General features: G+C 41.2%; 1 protein-coding gene and 1 long non-coding RNA gene across 16 annotated transcripts in view; one reads left to right on the top strand and one right to left on the bottom strand.

Moving 5' to 3' along the window:
• On the top strand, positions 1-25,931 carry LOC142827980 (uncharacterized). Of its 2 annotated transcripts, none has more exons than XR_012902827.1 (3): positions 1-88; positions 4,596-4,668; positions 25,799-25,931. It is a non-coding gene; the product is annotated as an uncharacterized LOC142827980 (long non-coding RNA). The 2 variants fall into 2 exon arrangements; XR_012902828.1 differs by having other exon boundaries at positions 3-109.
• Positions 1-26,864, bottom strand: part of CEP170 (centrosomal protein 170) — a 176,662-nt gene that overhangs the window by 68,859 nt on the left and 80,939 nt on the right. For 13 of the 14 annotated variants that reach the window (XM_075924848.1, XM_075924849.1, XM_075924846.1 and 10 more), the window contains exons 8-9: positions 21,358-21,834; positions 15,544-16,178 (exon numbers count right to left, since the gene is read on the bottom strand). In XM_075924848.1, coding sequence (XP_075780963.1) covers positions 15,544-16,178; positions 21,358-21,834 — 1,112 coding nt within the window. The remainder of the gene's footprint in view (positions 1-15,543; positions 16,179-21,357; positions 21,835-26,864) is intronic. The other variant, XM_075924860.1, reaches the window with a different exon arrangement.

Raw genomic sequence — 26,864 nt, forward strand, 5'->3', positions numbered from 1 at the left:
GGGGCCCTGATGTGTAAGAGGACATTTTGCACGTGTCGTGAACATTGGAGTTCTATGCCTGTGAACCATCGAGGAACCATGCTTTGAGGTGAAGAGTTGGAAATTGAGGGTGAGAAGTAGCGGACCCTGATTGGGATAGTATGGTTGGGCAGTGCGGAAGTGTGGTTGGATGATGTTGGGGCATTCTGTTTAGGAGGGGAAACCATGGTTGTCAAGGCCAGCAAGGTGCTATTAGGATCACTCTCACTTTGTCCCTCCATATTTTTATTGGGGGGGAGGGGTCGCGTAGAGCAAGCGCGTGTCCCATTTCAGGATGAGAGCATCTCCAAGGAAGTGCTTCCCCATGCCCACTCTGGAGCAGTACAGTGGGCATTTCTTGTTCGCTTTGGTGGCAAATAAGTATGTGTGGTTTTCCCCATCTCGTGAATATGTCCCTCAGAACTGAGCTGTCCATTTCCCACTCATGGTCTTGGGGTAGGACTCCGCTGTTGTGTTTAGGACACCTAGGAGGTGGCACATGCTTATGGAGATGTCGTGGGTGAGGCACCATAGTGTTATGGCTTCCTTGCAAAGAGCCTGTGGTCGTGCCCCTCCCTGCTTGTTTATATAAAACATAGAGGCCGTTTTGTCCATATATATTCTGACATGGGTTCCAGTGATGTGGGGAAGGAAGCCATACAGCCCTGAGTTCAAGGACATTGATGTGTAATGTCCTCTCTGCTGTGGTCCATAGGCCATGGGTTGTGAGTCCTTTCATGTGCACTCCCCGCCCAGTGAGACACACATCTGTGGTGATAACTGTGGGTTCTGGATTTTGAAAAGGTATGGCCCTGTAGAGGTTGGTGTATGGTTTTGTCCACCATTGTAGCTCTTTACTACGACTTTGAGCTCTTTACCACATCTGGGAGCGGGTGGTCATCAGGTGGATATTGGGTTTGTTGGTGAGTCTGAGCCATCCCTGAACACACCCCATAAATAGGCATGCTGGCCCATGGCACGTGGGCGGCGCCTGCACCGGGCACACGACACATGCGTGGTGCCGGCCCTGGGCTCAGGGCACGTGGGAGGCCCCCACCCCCAGGCGTGCAGCACATGCGAGGCCCCCACCCCCGGACGCCCGGCACATGAGCGGCGCTGCCCCTGGGCGCCCGGCAGCCACGAACAGTTGTGGACCACTAATGTAGAATGAATGCGGTAGTTGGCTGATCCTGAGGAATCTGTCGGTAGGTAGACAGGCCATAGCAATGGTGGAGCTGAGATGAACCTCGATGAATTGTATGGACTGAGTGGGTGTGAGCACTGATTTGCTCTCATTTATCAGAAGTCCTAGTGACTGGAAACAGAGTTGGACCAGGTGAGTACAGCGGTAGGAGTCGTGTCTGGTTCTTGCTATGACAACTGCCGGGGCTATTGTTCTTGTAGCCGTATCAGCTGCGTCCAAGGCAGCCTGAAGGGCTGTGCGTGATATTGCCTGGCCCTCTGAGACAAATCACCCTGAATTGCACTTTTTTATTGTCTGGTATATCATCAATAAAGGCATTGAGCTTTGCATAATTATTGAAATCGTATTTGCTGAGAAGTGCAACGTAGTTAGCTACTCTCATTTGTAGCGTAGCTGATGCATACACTTTCTTCCCAAGTGAGTCAAGTCTCTTATTGTCCTTGTCAGACGGTGTGGAACGGTTTTGTTGCTTATTCCTCTGCTGACCGCATCCACTACCAGTGATTTCCGTGGTGGGTGAGTGAACAGAAATTCTGAGCCCTTACGTGGGACATAATACTTGCAGTCTGCCTTTTTTCAGATAGGTGGGATTGAGGCAGGTCTTTGCCACAAAGTTTTGGCAGGTTCGAGTATGGCCGAGTTAATTGGCAAGGCAATTTTTGCAGAAGGTGTCGCCTGGAGGGTATTTGTGAGTTTGTGTTGCGCACCCAGCACTTCTTCCATAGGAATGTTCAAATCAGTAGCAACTCTCTTAAACAGGTTCTGACAAGAGAAATTCTTGGTGGTTGTTGTGGACGGTGGCATGATGGCCTTGTCTGTACCGGACGGTGAGTTTGTGTCAAGTATTACCCCGAACCCTAATTTGGGGAATGATGTTCATCAATTTCATTCTGCTCCCTCCCCATTTGAAGGGATTGGGTCGGGTGAAGAGAGCTTTTGCCGTGTGCTTCATTTTGTGTGTTCTCTTCTTGTGTTGTTGAGGCCATGGGTTCCACAACTTCCATGGGGGGGGGGGGGGGATTGGTCATGGCATCCATGGATATGGTTGCCCAGGGAGCCATGGCTGCTCTGGTGAGACAGTCCCAATGCCTCTGTACGTGGAGATGGTTGCGGTGAGAAAACCACTAAGTCATCATCCCCATCCATTGAGAGAGGGGAGGGTGACACTGTGTAATCCGATAGTGGTGACTGAAGTTGTCTGTCATTATTAAAAAATGGAGAATTTAGGGTAGAAGAGATCGCCAGGTCTCTGTGCTCCCTTTAGCTAATGGTAGGAGTGCGAGGTGCCGAAAGTGCTGTTGCTAAATGGGATGATAGCACCTGCAGCATCAGAGGAGCACAGCATGCAGCATGAAGAGTTGTTATGGGTGGGAGGGGAGAGGAGGTGTGGTGTGCCCTGTCAGCTGCTGCAGTGCCGTGACAACTGCTTGGAGCGCCACTGTACTTGGTGTGGTGATAGTTGACACTGTGCTCAGTGCCAAGCTTCGTAGGCAGGTATGGTGTGGCCTATTGCCTTTGGTTGGGCACATGTGTGGCGCTTTTATGATGAAGTTGGGGCACAGCTGAGGTACCTAGTCTGTCACAAGTACTGAGGTGAGGCTTGTCAGCGTTAGCTGACTGCCTCTCAATTGAGCGCCGTTTTGGTGAGCGCGGATTTTGCGGTAGTGAGGTGGCCCATTTCTTTGGGGATTAAGGTGGTTTATGTCCTTTGTCCTTGATGGTCTGCCTGGAGCCAGGATCTGAGGAATGGTGTTTGTCCTTGCCTGTTAGTATCATTTTCAAGCAGAGGTCTCTGTCCCACCATGTGCGTGCTTTTAATCTGGCGGAGTGTGGACAGTCCCATTGGCACTTAACACGCTTGTTGTGGCCATCTGAGGCTGGCACAGTGTCACTGCAGTCTGCACAGCATTTGAAGCCAGGTGAGCCCATCTCGTGGCGATATTATTGAGTGGCCAAGGGAGCCTACTGAGGTGAACGGTGGGTTTTTTAATACTAACAACTACTAGGGAGAAGAACTTGGAATAAACTAATCTATCTAATTATCTTCAGAATAGCTGAGGAACGAGGAGCACTGTGGAGGTTCGTCTAAAGCCAGGGACGGTATAAAGGAACTGAAGGGAGGGTGGCCGCGCATGTGCGGCCCCAATGCACTGCTATCAAAAATCTACTCTGAGGTGCTGGGACGCACCTACACCTACTGTGGAGCACCACCAGAGACCCTCTCCTCCTTTCTCCCCCCCCCCACAGAACCGTTTTTTCTGATGAAACATTTCATTCCATTATTTAGAGAAGGTTACATCTGCTATTTCACGTCTTCTGTGAATATGTGGAAGGTAATTGTGAAAATGAGGGCAGAAAAACGCTTTTGCATACATACAATGTCACATGGAACATCTACTGGAAGAGATCAGCAACAGAGAAACAAATGTCATTATTTTGTTTAGTGATCAAGAAAGTATGGCAGACTGTAATATTAAAAATCACGTCCTGGATCAGCTCGAGATCCTGAATAGAGTTTTTTATGGTGTTTTGCACTCTGGTAATAAGATGGGGAGTTAAAAATATTACCCTGCTAAGAAGAGTCTTGTTTGTTTGAAACTACTTGTTTGGAAAAGAGCTTATTTTCTTCCATTCAAGATCTCATGCCAGATGCAAGCTCTTCCCCAAGCAGCTGGCATGAGTTAAGATCTAAACTCATAGCTAGAGACCAGACCAGTTCACTTGTACGTTAGTTTTGCTGAAAATCGGTATTAGTTTTATAAGAATGTATTAAGTGTTTAGACTCTATAAAATGTTGGTAAATTGTTGCATCAGGGTGGACAATAATTTTCACGGGGGGCTACTTAATGAATTTTGATATAAGGTCATAAGCTGGCTCTACCTCCAGAAGGGGCAGGGATGAGGACTAGCCTCCCCTCAAAGTTGTCTGAGGCTGGAGGATTTGAATTAAAAACACAGCAAAGGCTCTTGGTCTTGCCTCTATTACGTTACCTGGCAACCACGCAGTGTTGCTGTGGCTATTTAAAGGGCTTGTGGCTCTGGCTCATGCTGGGGTAGCCCTGCGACTGGGAGCCATGAGCCATTTAAATAGGAACTAGCTGCCTGAGCCACCACCTGGAAATTCAGTAGCATGAACTGCCACATATAAATAGAAAGCAGCCAGATGCAGTCCGTGGGCCAGATAAAAGTGCTACACAGGCCGGATCTGGCCCCCTGGCCATATTTTGCCCAGCCCTGTGTTGCATGCATTAATGTTACTTGTAAAGCCTGTATTCTATGCTATCAGAAAATAAGTTAAATAAACTTTAAATAAATACATATAAAGTGTTGCTTTATAACTTTGAAAATGTTTGCCCTGTATTTGTGAACTCAGGTTAGGTCCTCCCTGCTTGTCCAGAAGGACTATCAAAATGAAATGGGCCATCAAGGAATACTGCAATACGAAGGTAAACAGCCCTATCAAACCTTAGAAATGCAGCATGCAAAAGAGCTTATCCTCCCACAACAATGTACTGTGGGATACATACCTACAATGCATTGCTCACATTACTTATGATGGTGCCCCTAATATCGACAAAGGGAGCAAGTATGTTAAGCCCTGTACGGATACAAAATTTGTATTTCTTTTTGGAAAAACTGAGCTGTGGATATCCATATCCACAGATGCCCATAGTTATCTGCAAATTGGCAGGGTTCTAGATACAAATTTGGTATCTGCATCCACATCCATATCTGCAAAAATAACTGGTGGGTATAAAGTGGATATTCTTGGAATTACAGGCTTTACAAATGTAATCACACTGTTAATTTTTGTTTTGACGATTTTGGGTGTCAATAAGTTTTTTCAACAAAACTTGGTAGTGTAGGCAACGCCCAAATCACAGGAAGATTTTCCATCTCTCTCTTGGCTGTCTGAACTCAGAAAGGACCAGAAACTTTAGACTGAGGTAGAGCTCCTCATAGGTTACTCCTGTGTTTGCCCTAACAAATCCATTCTGATTTGACACACTTATGATTTAGATGGTAACTAATTTTAATGTATATGTTTGCATTACCTCTAAACAATGCTCATTTCTTTTTTCTAGTTAATAAACCTTTAGATAGTTTAATACAGGATTAGCTACATGGGGTGGTTTTGGTTTAAGAGTACTAACTGATCTGGGGTAAGTGACTGGTCTCTTGATATTGGAAGCAACTGGAAGATGGTGTGATTTTTGGTGTAAGTGATCACTTATCTGGAAGTCCAGATTGTCTGGGTGGCAAGGTAGACTGGAGAGGCTGAGTGGACTGTCTGACTGCATGAAAAGATTGTTACAGTTATACAGGAGTTGACATTTGTTTCTGGCGTGGTAAAATCTAATTATAGAACACACCATCAATTCAGGGTGAGTGCCCTATTTTTGATAGTCGCCCCGAAATAGGCACTCATGGTCATGAGCCACTTTTTGACAGCATGAGATGAATATGAGAGAGAGAGAGAAATCCCATTGGCTTGGGTATAAATAAATAAAATGGTCCTCTGTTTAAAGTTTTATATGAAGAATATCTCTAATTGAGTTGAATATTTGGCAGGAGCCAGAGTTAATACTGAACTCAGAACAGAGTCTCTTTCTAAAACTTAGTTTGATAAATTAGGGTACGTCTACGCAGCAGCATTATTTTGGAATAATGTCAGTTATTCTGAAATAATGTATTGCACGTCTACATAGCATACCTGTTATTTCAAAATAAATTCGAAATAATGGGCTTGTTACTCTGACTTCTGTAAACCTCATTGTATTAAGGAGTAAGAGAAGTCAGAGGAAGAATGCTCTATTTTGAAATAAGTACTGTGTTGACGTGCCCAAATTTTAAATAAGCTATTTCGACTTAAGCTATGCAATCAGCGCAGCTCGAATTGCATAGCTTATTTCAAGTTTAGTGCTGTCATGTGGATGTAGCCTGAGAGAGCAGTAGACCTTCCTGTTCTAAATAACTACAGACAAGAGAATAACTACTTATCAGTGGATTTTCAGTGTGAGGAAAAACTAATACAAATTCAGAATGTTAAATTGTGGTTAATTTATTAGTCGAGTAGTCGATAGAACTTCCATCAACTACTTGATTAGCCAATAGGGACTTCCACATTTCACCCTTGAAATGTACAAGAGCCACTGCTGGCTCCGGGCTGCACACAGCGTACCAGCTTTGAAATGTACAAGAGTCCCCGGCAAGGGCTCTTATGCATTTCAAAGCAGAAGGGCACTCATGGAGCCCAGGGCCAGCGGGAGACAGAGTCCCCCACTGACCCAAGGCTCAATGTTGCGCTGCTGATTTGAAATGCCATGTGGAACCCGGGGTCAGGAGGGGACTCCCCAGCTGACCCCAGGCTCCAGGCAGTGCTGCCCTTTGAAACACCGCCCAGGCAGTGCCACACAGCTGACCTGGGATCAGCTGTGCGGCGCTGCCCTTTGAAGTATCGCCTCTTCCCACCCCCCCCCAGCCTCTGATAGAGGCAGCATGGGCGGGAGAGGGTGGGGGAAATCAACTAGTTGACTGACTAGTCTTTAATATCCTTAATACAAATCTAATTAATTTTTGGAGCTGGTATACAGGAAATCGAAAAGAAAATTTTAGTGGATGAAAAATTCAGTTTCTGCTCATTTAAAAAAATCATCCAAGTCTATTCCCAGTGAGCGGTGAGCAGAAACAATCCTCATCAACATGGACACTGCAGAATCCTTATGTAAAAAAATATATATTTTCAGAGGTAACAAATTTAAATTACAAGACAGAATAATTAGGAGAGACCTTATCAAAATAGCTACATATGGCAGAATATGAACAGAAACAGAAGAGGTTTGTGTGTGTCAGGGAAAGATTGTGACTATATCATAGAATTATAAAATACTAGGATTGGAAGCAGAGGTGGTCTGAGGCGGGCTGCGGCAGCTGGCGCCTCAGACGGAACGCACGATCGGCACCCTCACCTGCACGGCCGTCAATGGGTTGACGTCATCATTAGGCGCCCCATTTAAGGCGGCGCCCTAGGCGACGGCCGAGTCGGCCTATACTCACAGGCAGCCCCTGCCTGGAAGGGACCTCAACAGGTCATGGAGTCCAGTCCCCTGCCCTCATAGGCAGGACCAAGTACTGTCTAGACCATCCCTGACAGACATTTATCTAACCTACTTTTAAATATCTCCAGGGCAATTTATTCCAGTGTTTAACCACCCTGACAGTTAGGAACTTTTTCCTAACGTCAAACCTAAACCTCCCTTGCTGCAGTTTAAGCCCATTGCTTCTTGTTCTATCCTCAGAGGCCAAGATGAACAAGTTTTCTCCCTCCTCATGACACCCTTTTAGATACCTGAAAACTGCTATCATGTCCCCCCTCAATCTTCTCTTTTCTAAACTAAACAAACCCAATTCTTTCAGCCTTTCTTCATAGGTCATGTTCTCTAGGCCTTTAATCATTATCGTTGCTCTTCTCTGGACCCTCTCCAATTTCTCCACATCCTTCTTGAAATGCGGTGCCCAGAACTGGACACAATTCTCCAACTGAGGCCTAACCAGTGCAGAGTAGAGCAGAAGAAGGACTTTTCGTGTCTTGCTCACAACACACCTGTTAATGCATCCAAGAATCATGTTTGCTTTTTTTGCAACAGCACCACACCGCTGACTCATATTCAGCTTGTGGTCCACTATAACCCCTAGATCCCTTTCTGCCATACTCCTTCCTAGACAGTCGCTTCCCATTCTGTATGTGTGAAACTGATTGTTTCTTCCTAAGTGGAGCACTTTGCATTTGTCTTTATTAAACTTTATCCTGTTTACCTCAGACCATTTCTCCAATTTATTCAGATCATTTTGAATTATGACCCTATCCTCCAAAGCCGTCCTGTGAGGCAGGTATATGTTGTGGAGGCCCCTAAGAAATCTTTTTGTTACAGAATGAGCCAATATGGGGAAACCATCCACAGAGGCATGAAAAGCTGTTATTGCAAAAAGGTGGACCCTAAGAGAAGAGAATAAAAGTCTTAAGATCTAGCATGTAGTCCAGGATGGTGTTAAATAGGGACGTCCGAGGGTCTATTTTGGCTCTCTGGCACCACTGAGAAACCTGCAAAAATGGGCATGGTTAAGTCTTTCATGTAGATGGTCTCCTGCTATGAAGGAGAACATTATTCACCTGCTGAGAACATCAGTCTTCTACTTCCATGAACCAGAGAAAAGCCATGCCTGTAGAGTATGCAGTTTTGGGTGCAGCATCTTCCCCTTGTTCTGAGAGAGGTGGTCTCCTCAACGTGGCAATGGGTAGGGAGGTTGAACTGCTAGCTTGTGCAGGTATGGATACCAAGTCTGGCATGACCATGAAGGAGCTATCAGGATGACATGAACCCCATCCGTGCAGATCTTGTGTTGGACTCTGGGAATAAGAGGTATGGGGGGAAAAGGATAAGGCAGAGGAGCTGTCCATTGGATCAGAAATGCATCCCCCAGGGAGTGTTTGCCGAGACCCGCGTGGGAGCAGAATCGGGAGCATTTGCTGTTCTGGGGAGAAGCAAAGAGGTCTATTGATGGCCATCCTATTTGGTCGAATATTGAGTTGGTGACCTCTTTATGTAATTCCAATTCGTGGTCTACAGTGAAGTTGCGGCTCAGGGAGTCCACCTTGGTGTTGCTGGCTCCAGGTAGGTAAGTTGCTATGTATGAGACCTGGTTGCGGATGCATCAGTTCCATAGGCAGATTGCTTCCGCACGTAGGAAGTAGGAGTGGGCGCCTCCTTGTCTGTTTATATAAAACATTGTGGAGACGTTGTATGTCAGGATTTGGAGTGTATGACTGAGAATTCTGGGCACGAAATGTGCACAAGAATTTCTTACTGCCCTCAGCTCCAGTAGGTTGATGTGCAATGTCTTGTGTGGAGACCATTTGCCTTGGACCACTTGGTCATTCATACGGCTTCCCCAGGCGAGGAGGGATGCATGTGTAGTAATTTGTACTGTGGACTCGGTTAGGTGGAACAAAACTCTGCTGACATCCACCATCACAGAGATGTGAGAATGTCCAGTAGTATGGTAACCCTCTCGTTTCAAGAGTGGCAAGATGGGATGTATGCAGAGTTGAAAGCAACAGAAGTGCAGACAGGTATGATGGACCATGTAACTCATCAACCAGAAGCAGGTGAATATGGTAGAAGAGGCCATGGATATTGTGTTTATAAGGTCTTGTATAGCTATGAAATGTGGTTGAGATAAGTATGCACCAGCTGAGATTGAATCTAGGCGAGCGTCAATAAACTCTGTCTTGGACTGGGTTCAGCACTGATTTCTGTTAGTTGATTAGAAGGCCTAGATGACTGACGACGACCCTGGTTATGTTTTTCATAGAGGTGGTTTCCTCCCGTGACACCCCTTTTATCAGGAAGTCGTCGATGTATGGAAAAATGATGACGTATTGTTGTGTGAGGTATGCAACAACTACTGCTAGTACCTTTGAAAATACTCGGGGAGCCAATGAAAGGCCAAAAAGTACGACCTTGTATTGATAATGGTCTGGTCCGAGAGTAAAGTGTAGGTATGAATGGTGACATGAAAGTAAGCATCTTGCAGGTCGAGGCTGAGAACCAGTCCCCTTGATCTAATGCCGGAATAACTGTGGTTAGTGTGACCATCTTGAAATTTGTTGTTTGTCGAGGTTGAGGATCAGTCTCCAACCCCCCATATTTTCCTCTGTCAAGAAGTAATTCAAGTAGAACCCCCTTCTGTGAAATTCCTCAGATACCTTCTTTATGGCCCCAATCAAGAGCAGGTGTTTGATATCTTGTTTTGGTAGGGCCACATGAGAAGAGTCCCTGAAGAGGGACAGGGTAGGGGGTAGGTTGGGGGGTGGTGAGTAGCAGTATATGGGATACTATATCCTATGTAAATGGTGGGTAAAAAGATGGCCATGTTGCATCGGCATTGGATCAAGAGGGAATTCTTGCAGACCCTCGATCACATCCTCAAATCTGCTGTTTTGGGGTTTGATTGGTAGAGGGGCAACCCAGGATGGAGTGCCTTCTCTGTGCCTCAGTCTGGTAACTTCATAGGGCCTCTGTGGTAATTTATTATATTGCCTATATCTGTTGCGGTTATAGGGGTGTATCATTTCTGCTTGTAGGGTGAGGTGTACATGTCCAAAGTGCGGAGTGTAGTCCTTGAATTTTATTATTGTGCAGAACCTCATCTGTTGTACATAAGAACATAAGAATGGCCATACTGGGTCAGACCAAAGGTTCATTCAGCCCAGTATCCTGTCTGCCGACAGTGGCCAATGCCAGGTGCCCCAGAGGGAGTGAACCAAACAGGTAATGATCAAACCATCTCTCTGCCATCCATCTCCACCCTCTGACAAACAGAGGCTAGGGACACCTTTCCTTACCGATCCTTGCTAATAGCCATCAATGAATTTAACCTCCATGAATTTATCTAGTTCTTTTTTAAACCCTGTTATAGTCCTAGCCTTCACAATCGCCTCAGATAAGGAGTTCTACAGGTTGACTGTGCACTGTGTGAAGAACTTCCTTTTATTTGTTTTAAACCTGTTGCCCATTCATTTCGTTTGGTGGCCCCTAGTTCTTATATTGGGGGAACAAGTAAATAACTTTTCCTTATTCACTTTCTCCATACCACTGATTTTATATACCTCTATCATATCCCTCCCTTAGTTTCCTCTTTTCCAAGCTGAAAAGTCCTAGTCTCTTTAATCTCTCCTCAGATGGAGCCCGTTCCAAACCCCTAATCATTTTAGTTGCCCTTCTCTGAACCTTTTCTAATGGCAGTATATCTTTTTTCAGATGAGACCACCACATCTGTACGCAGTATTCAAGATGTAGGCATACTATGGATTTATATAAGGGCAATAAAATATTCTGTCTTATTCTCTATCCCTTTTTTAATGATTCCTAACATCCTATTTGCTTTTTTGACTGCCACTTCATACTACATGGACGTCTTCAGAGAACTATCCACAAGGACTCCAAGATCTCTTTCCTAATTAGTTGTAGCTAAATTAGCCCCCATCATATTGTATGTATACTTGGGATTATTTTTTCCAATGTGTATTACTTTACATTTATCCACATTCAATTTCATTTACCATTTTGTTGCCCAATCACTTAGTTTTGTGAGATTTTTTTAAGTTCTTCACAGTCTGCTTTGGTCTTAACTACCTTGCGCAGTTTGGTATAGTCCGCAAACTTTGCCACCTCACTGTTCACTGTTGTAGCTGCAAACAACTTCAGTTTATCAAATAGTAAGTCTTCCACTTTGAACTGAAGTTCATGGGGAACACCTGAGGCCTGTAGCCAGGATGCCCTGTGCATTACCACTGCTGTAGCTGTTGCCCTAATTGCGGTATCGGCAACATCCAACTCTGTTTGTACAGCAGTGAAGGTGATCGTATGACCCTCATGGACTATTGCTTTGAGGACAGGGTCTTTTTGACTCAGGGAGGTGCTCCATGAGACCCCCCAATTTTCAATAGTTATCAAAATAGTGGTTTGCCAAAAGAGCAGAGTAATTTGAAATCCTCAGACTGTGGAAGAGGAATTGATTTTTCTGCCGAAGAAATTTAACTTTTTATAATTCTTGTCCTGGTTACCAGACTTATACTGTGGCAGTTTGGATGCAAGTGTTTTCCAAAGTTCATCTGATGTTTCCATAATTACCTCATCTATAGATATGGCAGTATTCCTGTGTAATGTAGGGTGTAGATTTTTTAATAAGCAGTGCTGTTTCTCCTGCACTTCTTGGCAGGAGACTTGTTGGCTTACTGCCACTCTTTTAAATAACTCTTGAAACTGCTTAAGATTGTCTGTCGGGAAATTTTCAGATGGTATGACCACGTCATCTGGTCATGAAGAAGAATTATTTGATGGTAACGCATCGAGTGTGAGAGTCTGGAGCTGTGTCAGTTATTTGACCCTCTTCCTCCTCCAAGTCTTCCATAGGAGAAAGGGATCGGGTTGGGGGCAACCTTCTTCTTGCTGGTGTACAGTGAACTGAGGACTGGTGTCTATATGGATCCCAGTGTTCCCAAGGCGCTCACTGAGGTGGGTAAGGTGCAAGTGGGTAAGCCCAGTGTGGGTACCAGAGACTTTGATGTAGTCCAGCTCTATAATGATATGAGCGTGACCCCCGTCGATGATGCATGCTGTGAAGAGAATGCAGTCATCTGGCTATCAACAAGTAAAGGATCATGGTGAGACAACAGCGGAGATTTTAGTATGTGAGGAGAACCCCTGGCTGAAGACATTGCCAGTGATAGACCTGCAGAAGGAAGACATGAATGCTGATGCCTGCGCTATAGTTATCAGCAGTTGACTGCGGCATCTTGGGTGCTGCCCACCTCAGCTGCAGATCAGTGTGCATTATTGGCACGGACGTAGGAACATGCAGTACTGTTGGGGCCGGTGTCGCTTGAACTGAATGAACTGCTTCTCCTTGTGGCTCCGCGGCTTTTTGCAGTGCTGTTTTTTCATGAAGTGCTGCAGATGTAGAGTGCTCTTGGCTTCTGCCAGCACTGAGGAAGCATGCACCAGTCCGGGTGCTAGCCCTGAGGCTCTCCCAGCCGCTGTGGTAGCAGGGGTCTCTGTGGTACCCTGTGTCTCTCCCCTGCTAGTTCTTGGGGAGGAGGAAGGGGGAAAGAGAGCGTGATGGTGCGGCTCACTTTTTTAAAGTTTTCCTGGGGAGCGGGGAAGCGGCTCTTTTTTGAGGTGAGTCTTTCCGTGGTCGGAAGGCATTCTGCATCTCAGCAGGCTGCAAAGCTTTATCAATAGTACCATTCTGAGGCAGAGCTCTCTGTCCTTCCTGGCTCTTGCCATGAGGGAGGAACAATGGTCACATTTCTGTGGCGTGTGGGTTTCCCCCAAACACTGTACACATAGCTAATGGCCTTCCGACACCGGGATGGACTCTCGGCACTCCTCACATTTTTAACGCCGAAGGAGCCCTACATAATATTCATTTGTCTCTGAGATGCTACCACTTTATTTCTTTATTGAGATGTGGGAAGAGCTGGGAGAAGCCCAGTTCGTGGTGGCACTAAGCAGGCAAAGCTGTGTTCAAATTCCGAGGGGATTTTTTTTTTTTGTAAAATAAACAAGGGAAACTATCTATAGATTTGTTAAAACTATCTATCTAATGATAAATTGTGAAATACTAAGTGAGGTAAGAGGCTGACATGGAGATGTTGAAGCTCTGGCCACTGATGAGGGTGGTTAAAGAGGAACTGAAAGGGAGGGATTGAGCTGCACAATTAGCACACTCGAGCAGGAGCATCTTGAGATGCCTCCTGCGCATATGCGGCTCAAGGGGGAAACTACTTTGCAAGGCTCCAATCTGCAGCTCCGGGCAACTCATCACCAACAGTGGAGCACTCACAGGGACATCACTCAAAGAAGAACAATACATAGTTCCTATATATTATTAGATCTGCCCTGTTACAACAGTTTCCAAGAGCAGAGGAAATTATGTGTTTGCGCCATCTGTTTAACTAGTGAGGATGAGAAAACCAGATAGTTTCTGGAGGATAACCAAACTTCCCTCCAAGAATAAGGAATACACAGCTCCTACAGATTATTATTTATATGCTGAGATCTATATGTTTCCTGTTTTCCCTCCCATAAGACCACATTTGACTCTTTGGAAACTTATAAATGGAAAATCTAATTTGTCTAATTTGAATTACAAATATATTTCTTCCTATTTCTTCTTTTCTATTTATTTCAATTTTTATCTATGTCTGTGATTGTTCTTCTAGGTTTCTCTAGAGACTGCTTTAATTTTGGTATCTTTTCCCACTAGTACTTTTTAATTGCTTCCTGGACATCACACTTCACATATTTTAGCTCACAAACAATCTTCTTGATGTCAAATTTTGTGGAAGAGGCAAGTTTTTTTTTCCCCCTTTCCTGTTTGTGTTACAGGCCACTTGCTCTGAGTCAAATTCAGAACTGGAGACAGACAACTCCAAGTTCAGTAATTCATAAGTTTGTGACGATTAACATAAAATAAGTATACGCTGTTTTTTATGTTTATTTGTCCCATTTTTGAAATGTTTTCTTTTAAATTTTTGCTAACTGCTTTAACAAACAACTGAAGCAGCTTAAGTTTTTGGGGGACTCATATAAAAGCAATTCTCTTAAACATATTATATTAGCCCCCCCCTTAAAAAAAGAAAAAAAAAGAGTAACTATTCCATTAAATCCCTAAGAAAAATACAAAGGATAAAGAACACCTCAAAACTCATCTCCAATTTGACCCACCCATTTACTATACCAGCATTTTCCCCTAAAATCAAAGATGTAGCATCATCTTGTTCTTCACATTTTTTTCAGTTTTTCTTTAGCTAGATTTGTTAGCTATATCTGCTTATTGGAAACTGGAAAAAGGCTCTTGGAAAAAGGCTCTTTAATTCTTCAGATTGAAGTGACTAAAGTGTATCATGTAATTTTTTAGAAGACATTAGCAATACATTATCTGCATAGTATGCTGAATAGGTACTGCTGTGGGTCTAAACTGGAGACTCTGTTCTATAGAGATTAACTCTCAAATAAATTATTTAGGAAAGCAGAGAATTAGTAACAAAAGTAGTACTGGTTCAAAAGCAACTAGCCAAATATTTACAGTAAGTTACTCTTATCTTCATATTGAAGTCTAAACCCTTCTAATAAAGTAAAGTTATCTTGATAATTGAGCTGCTGTTTCCTTGAAGAGGTTCCTAGAACCATGCAATCACTGGTTGCATATCAGCGAGTTTATATGTATAAAGGAAAGGTGAAAATAGTCTTAATTTTATTCCACAGAGTGAGCATGACAGATGCTGACATTTAGGGGAAATTATTGCAATGCAAGCTATCCACTGAATACACCAACTTCACAATTGTGGAAAACATGAAGTAGTGTTATAATTTGTTATTCTTAGTCACAACATTAATCAGTGTATGGAAAACCAGAAGGAGACATGGGTTTTTAAATATAGATCATCCAAATTTAGTAACTTTGCCAAAAACAGAGCATTTTAAAAATGTTGCTCTTTAATTCACAGACTGAGGGCAGACTGAAACAGTAGGATCTAGCCGTGTTTAAAACTGTGTTAAGGAATGGTTTGGAATTTTTTAGGGAAACACTGCAAGTCCTCTTGTGCCTTTTTCCATACACAAATACTAATGTGAACCAGTATCTCATTATGATTATAGAATCCTGATAATTTCAGTATGTAGCATCTCTGTATTTCCCATCAGATACACACTGCATTTCAGTTTTCATACTGACATGTATTTTAAGTTTCTTACCTTGTCAATCATTTTACGTGCTTCCATTTCCTCAGAATTGGGATTTTCCAACTCAATAGTGTAAGTACCTTTGTCACTTTGGTCATCATCATTGTCCTTTTCAGTAGCAGCAGAAACAATCTGGCATTTTATCTTTTTGTCCATCTCCTGGGTCTGGCTTGGTCTATGTCCAAGGCTTCCTGAACTTCTTAACAATGCAGTTTGTAAGAAAGGTAATGCAACAGAGGGGTCTTCTGATTTTTGTTTTAATAGTTTTGCTTGAATACCATGTACTACCTTGCTAGTCTGCAAAGGCAAAGAAACCCCTTTGATGTCTCCAGATGTACCTTTCACTTTCTCAGCTCTCACATTAGGTGCTGAAGAAGTTTCTGAGCAAAGAGTTCCCACATTCTGAGAAAAAGAATAAGATCGTCTCTTTCGAGGATGGTCTTCATCAAAAAACTCAATCATAAAGGCAGTCTGACTTATAGCAGCCTGTTCTTCGTGCTTTTCTGTAGTATAGGCTTTTTGGTATGACTTTTTCTGTTCTGTATGTTGATGCCTTAAATGCTCATCAAGTGTTGCTCGCTTATTGTAATGTCTGCGTGCACCAGCATTTTCTGAATCACTTTGCGTCCCATCATCATGTTTATTCCCTTCAAATAAAAAAAAGAAAAGAAATATTACTGCAAAATAAAAACAACACAAGGAAAGAAGTAAGCAAATTACTTACATGGAAATGTACGTGGAAATTATATTTGTTTTTCTGTTGGAAACCCGATGTCCCTGAATAACAGACTCTGCAAGCTTCCTACAGCTACAGCTAATGCATTCAGCTTGCCCCCAGTCAAACAATGAAATCTTTTACAAATTGATCTGTGAAACAGAGGTACTTGAATTGCCTTTTTCAAATGTGTAAATACTTAATCGATGGTTTACAGAACTGGATAATATTATGCCAGCTGTACCGGATCTTGGTCTCATTATACCAAGGAGCCACCTACTCAAAGTGAGTTAATTTATGCACTCAGCTGATTACAAATGATGGCTGCACAAGAAAACAAAGCTTGACTATGAAAAAGCTCCAGGAAGGGTTACGAGGATGTGGAATATAGTTACGTAATAATTAACTGTTAATGGGAAATACCTGCTGAGAGCTAGGATTTTGAACATTATTTATAAACATTTTCAGAATAACTTTCCATCTAGTTAATCACTAGCTTCCCGAAAAGTGTGTCTAGTTAGCATCAGCACTAACCCTTTGTCAGACTCTCACACAAATACAATGAATTTTCCCTCCAGTCACTCCTGCCTTCATCTGTTAAAGAGCCAGAAGTATTTAAAATTGACGTATCATTTACACAGTGATCTTTAACCATAAATCTCAAAATGATTTTCAAAAGCGAGAAATTGATTGTTATTGTTGTATAAAAGAAATTTAAGTGAAAAATTACATAGCAACTGACACATTAAGACTGGCTCCGACTACAGTAAGCCAAACTTATTACAAAGCAGTCTTGTGTGAAATGAAACTATACAATTATATATTATATATAGTCAGGGCTCGCCGAACTGCAGTGAGCCCTGCTCGCCAGCCGTGCTGTCTGGCGATCTGCGCATGAGCAGATCGTTCTGCGCATGCTCTGATCGCCCGAACCTGGCTCTTCCGGGTTACAATCTACTCGCCACGGGCAAGTAGATTGTATTATCTGTTGAGCCCTGTATATAGTAATATAGTATACTTATTCTCTAGAATAAGTTTATATTCTGTCTCTTTAAATCATGGATTATTTTCTTTTAGCCATAAGGTTTTTTTAAAAAATAATTTATTTTTGTACAGATTTCAAACTAGGCGTGTTATTAGTTACCAAAACATTGACTTTTCCTTTGGGTCTCCCAGGGGGGCGGGGTGAGAGGGCTTAGACTGTCATTTAGATTGGAAACTCTGCTGATTAGTATCTGTTTTGCTATTCCTCTTGTACAGTATCAAACACACAGTTAGTACTACACCAATTCAAATAATTATAAGAGATACTGGAAAACTAATATAGTAATTATAAAATTTAAATTTGAAATTAAGCTACTTTGTATGCTACAAAGATTATGAAGTGTTCATTTTTGTTTCCTGTACCAGACACAGACGTATCACCTAGATAATAATATGAAACAGTTATCCAGCTGTTTGGTAATTTATGTTACAGGAAAATAAAAGTTTGTTTTCCACAGTTAATTTGGAATTTCTGGTACTCTGTTCAGAAAAGATAGGAGCATTGCAAAGGTAACGTAACTAAACAAAACAAAACAATAAACACAGTACTTATCTACCTATCAGACATCATCTAGGCAAGGGGTGGACAATAAGTAGCCCAAAGGCTGGATGCGGTTCAACACTTCCCGCAGCTTCCATTATCTGGGAATGGGGAACTGTGGCCAACAGGAGCTGTAAGCATCCCGTACCTGGACATGCAAATAAACAAAGCTTCTGGTGGTCTGCCAGTGGCTAACCCTGGCAAAATGCATCCAGTCCATGGACCTCTTAGGGCACCTCTACACAGCAGGGCTAAAGAGAAAATAAGCTATGCAACTTGAGCTACGTCAATTGTGTAGCTTAAGTCAAAATAGCTTGTTTCAGCTTTTTGTGCTCTGTACATAGCAGGAAGTCTAAGAAAGAGCACTCTTCCTCCTACTTCCCTTACTCCTCATAAAATGAGGGTTACAGGAGTCAAAGTATGAAGTCCTCCAGCTCAACAATATTTTGACATTATGTCAAAATAACTGCTTGTAGTGCAGATGCAGATTATGTTATTTTGGAATAACATGAGTCTATACTGTGGTGTAGACAGTGCTTTTTTTTTTTGATGGTACGACCCGGAACAGCATACCATTACCTATTTTCCCAGCACACAGTAAAGCAATGGCATTTTCCCCTGTGCGTACTGGCACCTGTTTTCCTGGCACTGCTCATGTCCTGACGGAAACCTGCTCGGGACATTAGGTGGGCTTTTTTCCATCTCCCAGTGTGGCGTTTTGGCTCTCAAAGGGGCCACGACTGCATTTTGGCCCCTCAGCAGTGTTTTTTTTTTTTGTTGTCGTCAACAAAGTTTTCCTCCCTCCCTGCCCCCTTTCTCAACAAGTTTGAGCCTGGAGCACCAGCACCCTTTTTCTTACGAAAAAAGAACTAGGTGTAGACATACCCTTATTGTCCATCCCTGATCAAGACTTTGTCTACACTATAAGGTTTTGTTGACAAAAACTGACTCTTGCAATGTTACTTATGCTGGGGAAAACACCCGATTTTAGCGACAAAAAACTTCCACCCCATGAGAGATTTTTTTTCCTTTTCCCCTGCCTTTGTTGTGCCAGTGTAGACACTGCTGCCTCTTGTCATCAGAATTGGCTTCCACCAACATCTGACAATGCCTGCTCTGATGAAACCAACAACAAAGAAAACCCCACACACACCTTAAAGGCATGACATTTCAGCTCTTCTGTTGCTGTTACCTCTAATAAAGTGGTTGTCAAATTTTTTGACCTATGGCCCACACCACACAATACAGACCTTTCCACGGACAACCCGCCAACCACCCATGATAACAAAATCAGTGCAGGAAGGAGTGGGGTATGGGCCTGGTTGGAAGAAAGGGTGCAGGAGGGCAATGGAGGTGTGGGGTCTGGGCATCGGATAGATGGAGGGGAGTACTTACCTGGCTCTGTGCCTCCCACCAATCTCAAGCACTGCCCCCCAAATGTTCCCATTGGCCATTAGTCTAGCCTATGGGAACAGAAGGGAAAACCTGCAGGCAAGCAGTTTCTTGCTCTGCTGTCCCCTCAGTTGGAGGAAGTGGGGGCGGGGGGAGGTTAGTACACAGAGCTGCTTCCTTCACAGGGTGCCAGATCTTGCACAGGAGGCTCATCCTCTTCTCCCACCATAGCAGGAACCTAGTGCTTCAGCCTCGCAAAGGGATGGCCATGGGAGGAATCTCTGAGCCCATGGCTCACCTGCCCACCTTGTCCGTGGACCACACTTTGAGAACCACTGCTCTAATATTAACTCTAGGATATAAGTGTACTTTTACATGGCTTGTTTCTTATTATTGTGGGAGTTATAAGCTTGATATCCCAGCCTACTGTCACAAATAACTTAGACTGTAAGCACTCTGAAGCAGGAGCCATCTTTTCACTGTGTTTGCACAGTGCCTAGCACAGGGGGCTCTGGTATAAAACTAAGGTATCTTAGGTGCTACCAAAACATAACAATAGTAATACAGTTATAAAACTTATAGGTCAGTATTTTGTATCATGATTTCACAGCAGGTTTAGCTAGGAATAGGAGACAGACAGGAAAAAGAGACCAATATGTTTACTATAATACTCAAAGAGTCAAGCTTTCAGAGTGATTGTAAGTATTTCCCCTTGGTGGGGGGGGGGGGGGGGGAGTGCAAGAGACCAGCGGTGATACAGTAGTAGTAGGTCACACTATGCACAATCCAGAAAAAATTCCCGTGGTACCACTTTCAAATTAAAATGTAAGAACAGTAAATGTGTGTTTGTAACAAACTTCAAGTTTTTGCTACCATAAAAGAGATTCATATGCCTGCACAGGGAATAGTTCTTCCCATTTTTCATAGTAACATGTCTAATATTATAATGAATATTTAGGAGTCCAATACAATACAATGTCATAAACAGGTAAGCAGTAACTGTGATGTTATACACTTAAAAACACTGCAATATTATTATTATTATTCCACTAACAGCACTGTCTATTGTTGTTTCTACATCTTGTATGGAAATGCCAGCTTTCAAAGAAATTTTTTTATTAATAAGACAAAGAATATTTATTCAATCCCTACTGATTAAGCAGATCAGTGTATTTATGTTGCAAAGCTAAGAAATGAAGAACTATACAAGTTAAGCTTTTTGGATTTTAAAAAAAATTGTATACCCTTAAATGTTTGTCATCAAGTTTTCTTTCTGAAGTTTGAATGACAGCAGACTTCTCGAGCAAATAATCATAACAGAATTTTTCACTAATTCTGTTTAATTAAATCCCTACATAGCTTTTACTCCTTTAAAAAAAACTATTATCCACCACTGAATTATTTTCATTTGAATTGTCATTGGATCTGTAGACTGCAATAAATTAACTGAAATCTGAAATCAACTGGAACTATGGCTGACAAAAATATTTCTGTAAATATTTTACTGACATTTTATTACAAAATATTTTGGTTTATATCAGTGTATGACTTAAATTTGAAATCAGGGTCCCAAATCAATAGGCTAAACAAAGTATTTTTGTATGGTGCATGTCTAACCATTAATATGCATCATCTTTACCTCTCATGAATGTGATTATAGCAAAAGGATTGACTATTTCCTAAGCTCTACAGTCAGTATAATTTTATGTATATAATCTCCAACAAAATATTTGCTGTTGAAAGAACTGCAGAAACATGTTTTAAAGTCTGAGTTTTGATTCTCAAGAGTGGTTCCACTTTAGTAAACAAATGAATACGCATATAAATTGTGTAACATTTACCCAAGGCATTTTTTTTTTTCCTTTCCAAGAGTGAGCTTTTGGAACATATGAAGCTGTGCAATAACTTAACACAAATACAGTGAGTATACTTACTGTAGGATTATTTAAATTAATTGTTTTACTTTTCTTAAAGACTCCACCTTGCAAAAAAAATTTACTACCCTGTTCTCCTGTGCTGATGTGGAATAACAACCATTTCAACTGGACTCCACAAGACCATAGCAGTCCAACCATGACTTCTGTGAAAGACTGAAGCCTTAGGAAATAAGTATAGCTGAAATTATTCACTTTACCTTTCAGCCTCTTCAAGTAAACTGGAACATCACTTTTAATACTTTTCGAATCCTCCTCTGTTGCTTCCCATATCATTCTAGGGGGATTGTTTTGTGCTAGCCAGTCAGCTACTTTGCTTTCAGCAGCCATCATCACAGTTTGAAGCCCAGGAAGGTCCTGACCACCAGGAGAAGACTTCTTTGTTTTGTGGCGTTGATCAGAAGTGAATTTTGTCACATGATCTTTGATAGTTACTTTTCCTGGAGTGGTGTCATCAAATTCAATAGTAAATGAAGCATGCCCTGCACCTGCTGCATGGGAGATTTGGGTGTCTTTTGTTGGAATCTCATGAATAGTGCTCTCCGCTATTTGTGAAGGTTGTTGGAATTCTTTGGTAGGAATTTCAAAGTAACTTGGCTCCCTACAGAAAGGATAAAGTTCTTCTTCATTTGCAGCTGAAGATTTCTCATCAACATGCTTGGCATCTGTGCTGCATCCTATCAAGAAAAATAAAAAATAGGTTTCACAGTACTGGGAAACTTCAGGGTCTCCAAGGAATTTCAGAATTCCTATGAAGGCCACTTGAGTAATTCCTGGAAAACAGCACAAATCTGTGCAGAAGACTGAGCAAAGTACTTCTGGAACTGTAAGCTGTTTTTGCAACAGGAAAATGTCATTGAAGACCGGACAGCCATGACTGAAGCATGTCAAACTGACAGAAAGTTATCTTAGAATTTGTCAAAGAAAATGTGTACTCCATCAGATTTTTGGATGACGCAAGGAGAGAGTTATTTATAGCATGTTAGAAAATAGTTCAAAAATCATAAGAGTTAATATTTTGAAAAAAAATATTGCTATTCTGAGCTAACTGGAAATCATCAAAAAGCAACTGACTAGATTTATGGAACATGTGTCCCTAATTAGATGGGTGAGGTATGACTTCATTTCCTAAAGCTCTACAGTCAGTTGAAATTTTCTTAGCAAGACTGTTAGGAAAAATAATTCAAACATGAAGGCAAGAAAAAAAATGAGCTCCCATGTGAAAGTTAAAACAAAGAACAAGAACAAACATACATTTTCTATATTTTTACTGAAGTTAAAACCATGAATTATAAACTAAATTCCTACTGATGTGTGCCCCTATTCCACCGAACACATTTTGTAAAGCACAGAAAAAAGCAGTCTTGAAATTATAGAAGCCAAAAGAATGCAGGAATTCAATAAATTTTATGCTTTTGAGCGAAGCAAAGAAGCAAAGAAGTGGGTGAGAGTAGGATGGGAAATGAGTGTCCCACTGCACATCCTGAAAGAATGTTAATGCTGTCATGTGGCTGCTAGCAAAGCAATAAGTATCCTCTTAGGAAACTAGGTTTACATGCATTTGGCAAAAGAGATATACCTGCCAAAATATTTGATGTAAAGATGCACCATAAGCAACAGATATTCATCTAAGAGTTAATAGCAGCAAGCCAGACTCCAAACAGCATAAATTAAATGGTATACACTTTAGACATGATTCATATTAAGATTTGTTTAAAAGGATTTTAGGACACAGAGTAAAATACCCAAATTCTATTAATATGTCTTCATGTGGCTGAAAATAGATAAATTGTATCAACCTACATTAATTACATTTGCACCTGAAATCTGTTATTTAGCCTATAAGATCGCGAAGTAAAAAAGGTACATAGAAATGAATTATAAATACTTCTTGCTATTCTTCAGGAAAGGTTTTTGAGAAGTCTTGATTTATTTTCAGATGAAGAAACCAAAGAAAGTAGGATGAGTGATCTCATCCTGGATATATGGACTACTATAAGAGTAATAATAAGGAAGGATGAGAGGATTATTGTACATCCTTCCCTTATTCTCATCCTTAGAATCTAACAGAATAAAATCTCTTAAAACAATTTATATGCCTGGAACTAAATTATTTTCTTTAGTAAGTTGCTTTCTGCAGTAATTTTTGTTCCTATTTTAAGAATACAAACGAGCTCAGATCAAAAGTAAAATTCTTCTCCTGACTTTCATATCAAGATACCATTTCTTATATAAAGTGAGATCTTTAAAGTATCCTGAAAAAAATACTGGAATTATGAAATGTGATCTGAATACTTGTTTTTAAGACTTGGAGTCAATTTAATTCAAACCTAAATTACAACGAAGATTGAATTTATCGCAAAGAATTTATGTAAAAAAAAAAGTATGAAGATTAATTTTTAAAAATTCACAAATTTCCCATAAAAGCCAACAAGAGATTCCTAATAAAACAAGTAATTTTTTAAAAAAGCGCAACAAGCAATTTAATTAAGTATTCTAGCTAAAAATAGGATTTTTTTTTTCCAAACTAAAGCATTTGCAATCTTATGTAAGAAGGTGAGATTTTCTATAATTAAGAACCACAAGAAAACAATACAACAGTTTCCATCTGCCATGTTCCACTGTAGTAAAAGCAAAAAAGAAAATGAAAGACAAAATTTCATGTTGATGCAGATCTCCTTTGGGGGAATTCTCCAACTGTGTGCTTTTAAAATGAAATTAGAAAATTGCTGGATCTGTAGAGATCAAAAGATATAAAAGTCTGTAAAAAAAAAAAAAACCCTCACCTTTGTCATCATAATGGCATAACGTAATCCACACTGCCGAAGTAATCTGTGCATTAGGAAAATGTACAAAGTACTGAAAGCTAACTACATAAATGTTTAACACTAAGTTATTGTCGCAATAATTTTTCAGCTAAACAGGAAGGAACTACAAAAATGCATTTGTAAATCGATTATGTCATAGTGGTGGATTGGGCTGGGGAGAGGAAAACACCAGACTGGTGTGGGAAGTGCAAGAAAATGCAGAGGAAGGAAGCAATATCCTGCGCTTGCATCAGAGGAGCACAAAGGGGAAAATGGTTGGTGCTTAGTGCTGATGAGATATGTGAATAAGGCTAGATGGTGGGAAAAGTTGAGGCTGAAGTCACATGAATTTCATGTGCAAGGAGCCTGGATTGGGAAACAGCCTATCTTGGGACATAGGGCCTGAAAGTGTGAGAGATGGCATGGAGGACTGTGAGCAGTAATATAAGAGGGAAGAAGTAGGAGTCAAAGGTAAATTACCTGGTAGCAGAGGGTAGACAATAAAGTGGTGTAAATGGAGATGAAGAGCTTCAGAAACTCTGAGCTAGGAAACAGAACCAGGCAGCAGGTTCTGGGAGGCAAACAGGGAAGCAAGCAGTGTTGCAGTTGCCACAGGGATATTGTGTGATTGCAAATGGAATCATGAGAGTTCGGGGTAGAGTGAGTCTGTGTAATCATGGCTGGGCAGAGAGGCTGTCCATGAGACACTTGCTTCACTAAGTGGTGGTATACACTGAGGCTATGACTAAACTACACAGATAAATCAGAAAAAGAAATGCAATTCGCAGTATGCAAATTACGTTTCTTTTTCCAATTTACTTCCGAAAATGGCTTTTCCAAAATTTGGCCCATCTACATGGGGCCAAATTTCAGAAAAAAAAACCTTTTTTGGAACATCTTTTCTTCCTTGTAAAACGAGGTTTACAGGGATGCTGATAAAATGTGTCCGCTTTTCCAACTTTTTTTCGGAAAAGCGGACATGTTCCCTGGAAAAGCTTTGCAGTCTAGACGTATCCTGAGTCTGGAGAATATTTAGCCTAATACTTTCTCTCATTGAAAATAAATGAGCATGAATTCACAACTTTGGTAAAAAAAAATGGCAACACTCTGTGCCATCACTGGCACCACAGTTTTATAGCCGTGGGTTTTTTTGTTTTCTTTTATTGTTTAGGGTTTTTCTGAACACACACAAGTAATCATGAGGCCCTAAAATTCTATTTGTCCTGCAGGACAAGAATGTATATTATACGTATCCATTGTTATTGAATAGAATTAATCTGCAGGCCTGCAGGACTGGAAATTTTTAAAAGCACTAGTACTGCACTTCTGAAAAAACATGTAATAGCTCTAGGAAACTATTTCCACAATATTCAGGTTATTTAATATTCAAAAATTCTCTTCTGTATTTTTCCAGGTATGATTTAACTACTCAGAGATGAACTGATGTTGCATAGATTTAAAAAATATATTTCAGCAAAAGTAGAATAGAAAAAGATCTAGTTATTGTCCTTTCATCTATTTTAGCAGACCCCTATTGGACAAAATAATAACTGGTAATTTCCATGTTCTCTTTTAAATGACAAAATTGCTCCATCAATCCTGATGCTAATGTTAGAGGCAGATAAATCTGAAAGCATAAATCAGACGAGAACAGGAGATTTATATGCCAATAAAATAATCCAGAATTTTTGAAAAGTCTTGTTAGCCACTATTTGAAAAGAAATGAGACAGTTTTTCAGAGATAGAAGCTAAGGTGTACCAATATTAGTATTGAATGGAATTCCATTCTTTGAATCTCTTACCCTGTTTTTGACCGTTTCTGTTTTCTTTCCAGCCTATTGTGTACATTCAGGGGCGGGGACTTGGATGGAAGAAGTAGGGCTGAAGACAGCCAGCCCTCAGAGGCATCTGGACAGTAACCGTCCCCTCTTCTCTGGACCCTCGCCTCCAGCACCCCTCTGAGAAGCCTGACATACACTGCGTACATGGCAGCAGTGGTGGCTGAAAATCCCAGGCCCTTTTGAATTGCCAAGCCCCAAGACAGTTGTCCTCCTTGCTTCCGCTGTAGGTGGGGCTGATTTTCTCTTTCTTTCCCTTTAATGGCCCTTTTGCTTTTTCATAGTTCACTGTTTTCTAATGACTTTGTCGTGTATTTCCCATGAGGTCCAGAAAAATCTAATAATTTATCTCTATGAAACACAAATACCGTCCCAAATTTAAATGTTAAAGCAACTTGTTTTTTTTAAACAAATGTGTCACATTGCTCTCTAAAAGAAATGTTTCCATTTTGTATGTCACATTTCACGAGTAACAAGCTAATTGAAAATTACAAAAAGGATTAGAAGTTATCTTTTCTCATCTAAATATTTTTAAAGATGCCAATTCTACATGCCTCCTGCGACACAATGTGCATGTTCATTTCCACAGCTGTGTATAAACTAACATGAATTATCCACACTCATTTTAGGTCCAAATACATCACAATATTTAAATATACACTAACATGTTTTGCTGAATTCATGCCTTCATGTTTAATTTTAAGTATAACCCTGCTCTCTTTTTAATGTATCTTTCAGGGATTTAACATTCTACTGTTGCCTTACAATGGTAGTACTTTATCATCTGCAAATAAACATTATGTATCAAAAGTTATCCACTGTTGGAATTCTGTAATATTATTGTTCCCTATCACAAAAAGAACTGTCTGAATAAATTAAATAATTTTCTCTTCCAAGCCTTAAATTGAATTTTAAAATTAAAGTTTATGGTCTGCTCCCCCTACATATTTAGAGAATCAGATTTAATACAAGGTCTCAAATTTTGGGTTGGGACCTCAAAATGGGTTGTGACACTGTTTTAAGGGGGTTGCCAGGGTTGGCATTGTTAGACTTGTTGGGGCC

This window comes from Pelodiscus sinensis, chromosome 3 (assembly GCF_049634645.1).
Source record: "Pelodiscus sinensis isolate JC-2024 chromosome 3, ASM4963464v1, whole genome shotgun sequence".
NCBI lineage: Eukaryota > Metazoa > Chordata > Testudines > Trionychidae > Pelodiscus > Pelodiscus sinensis.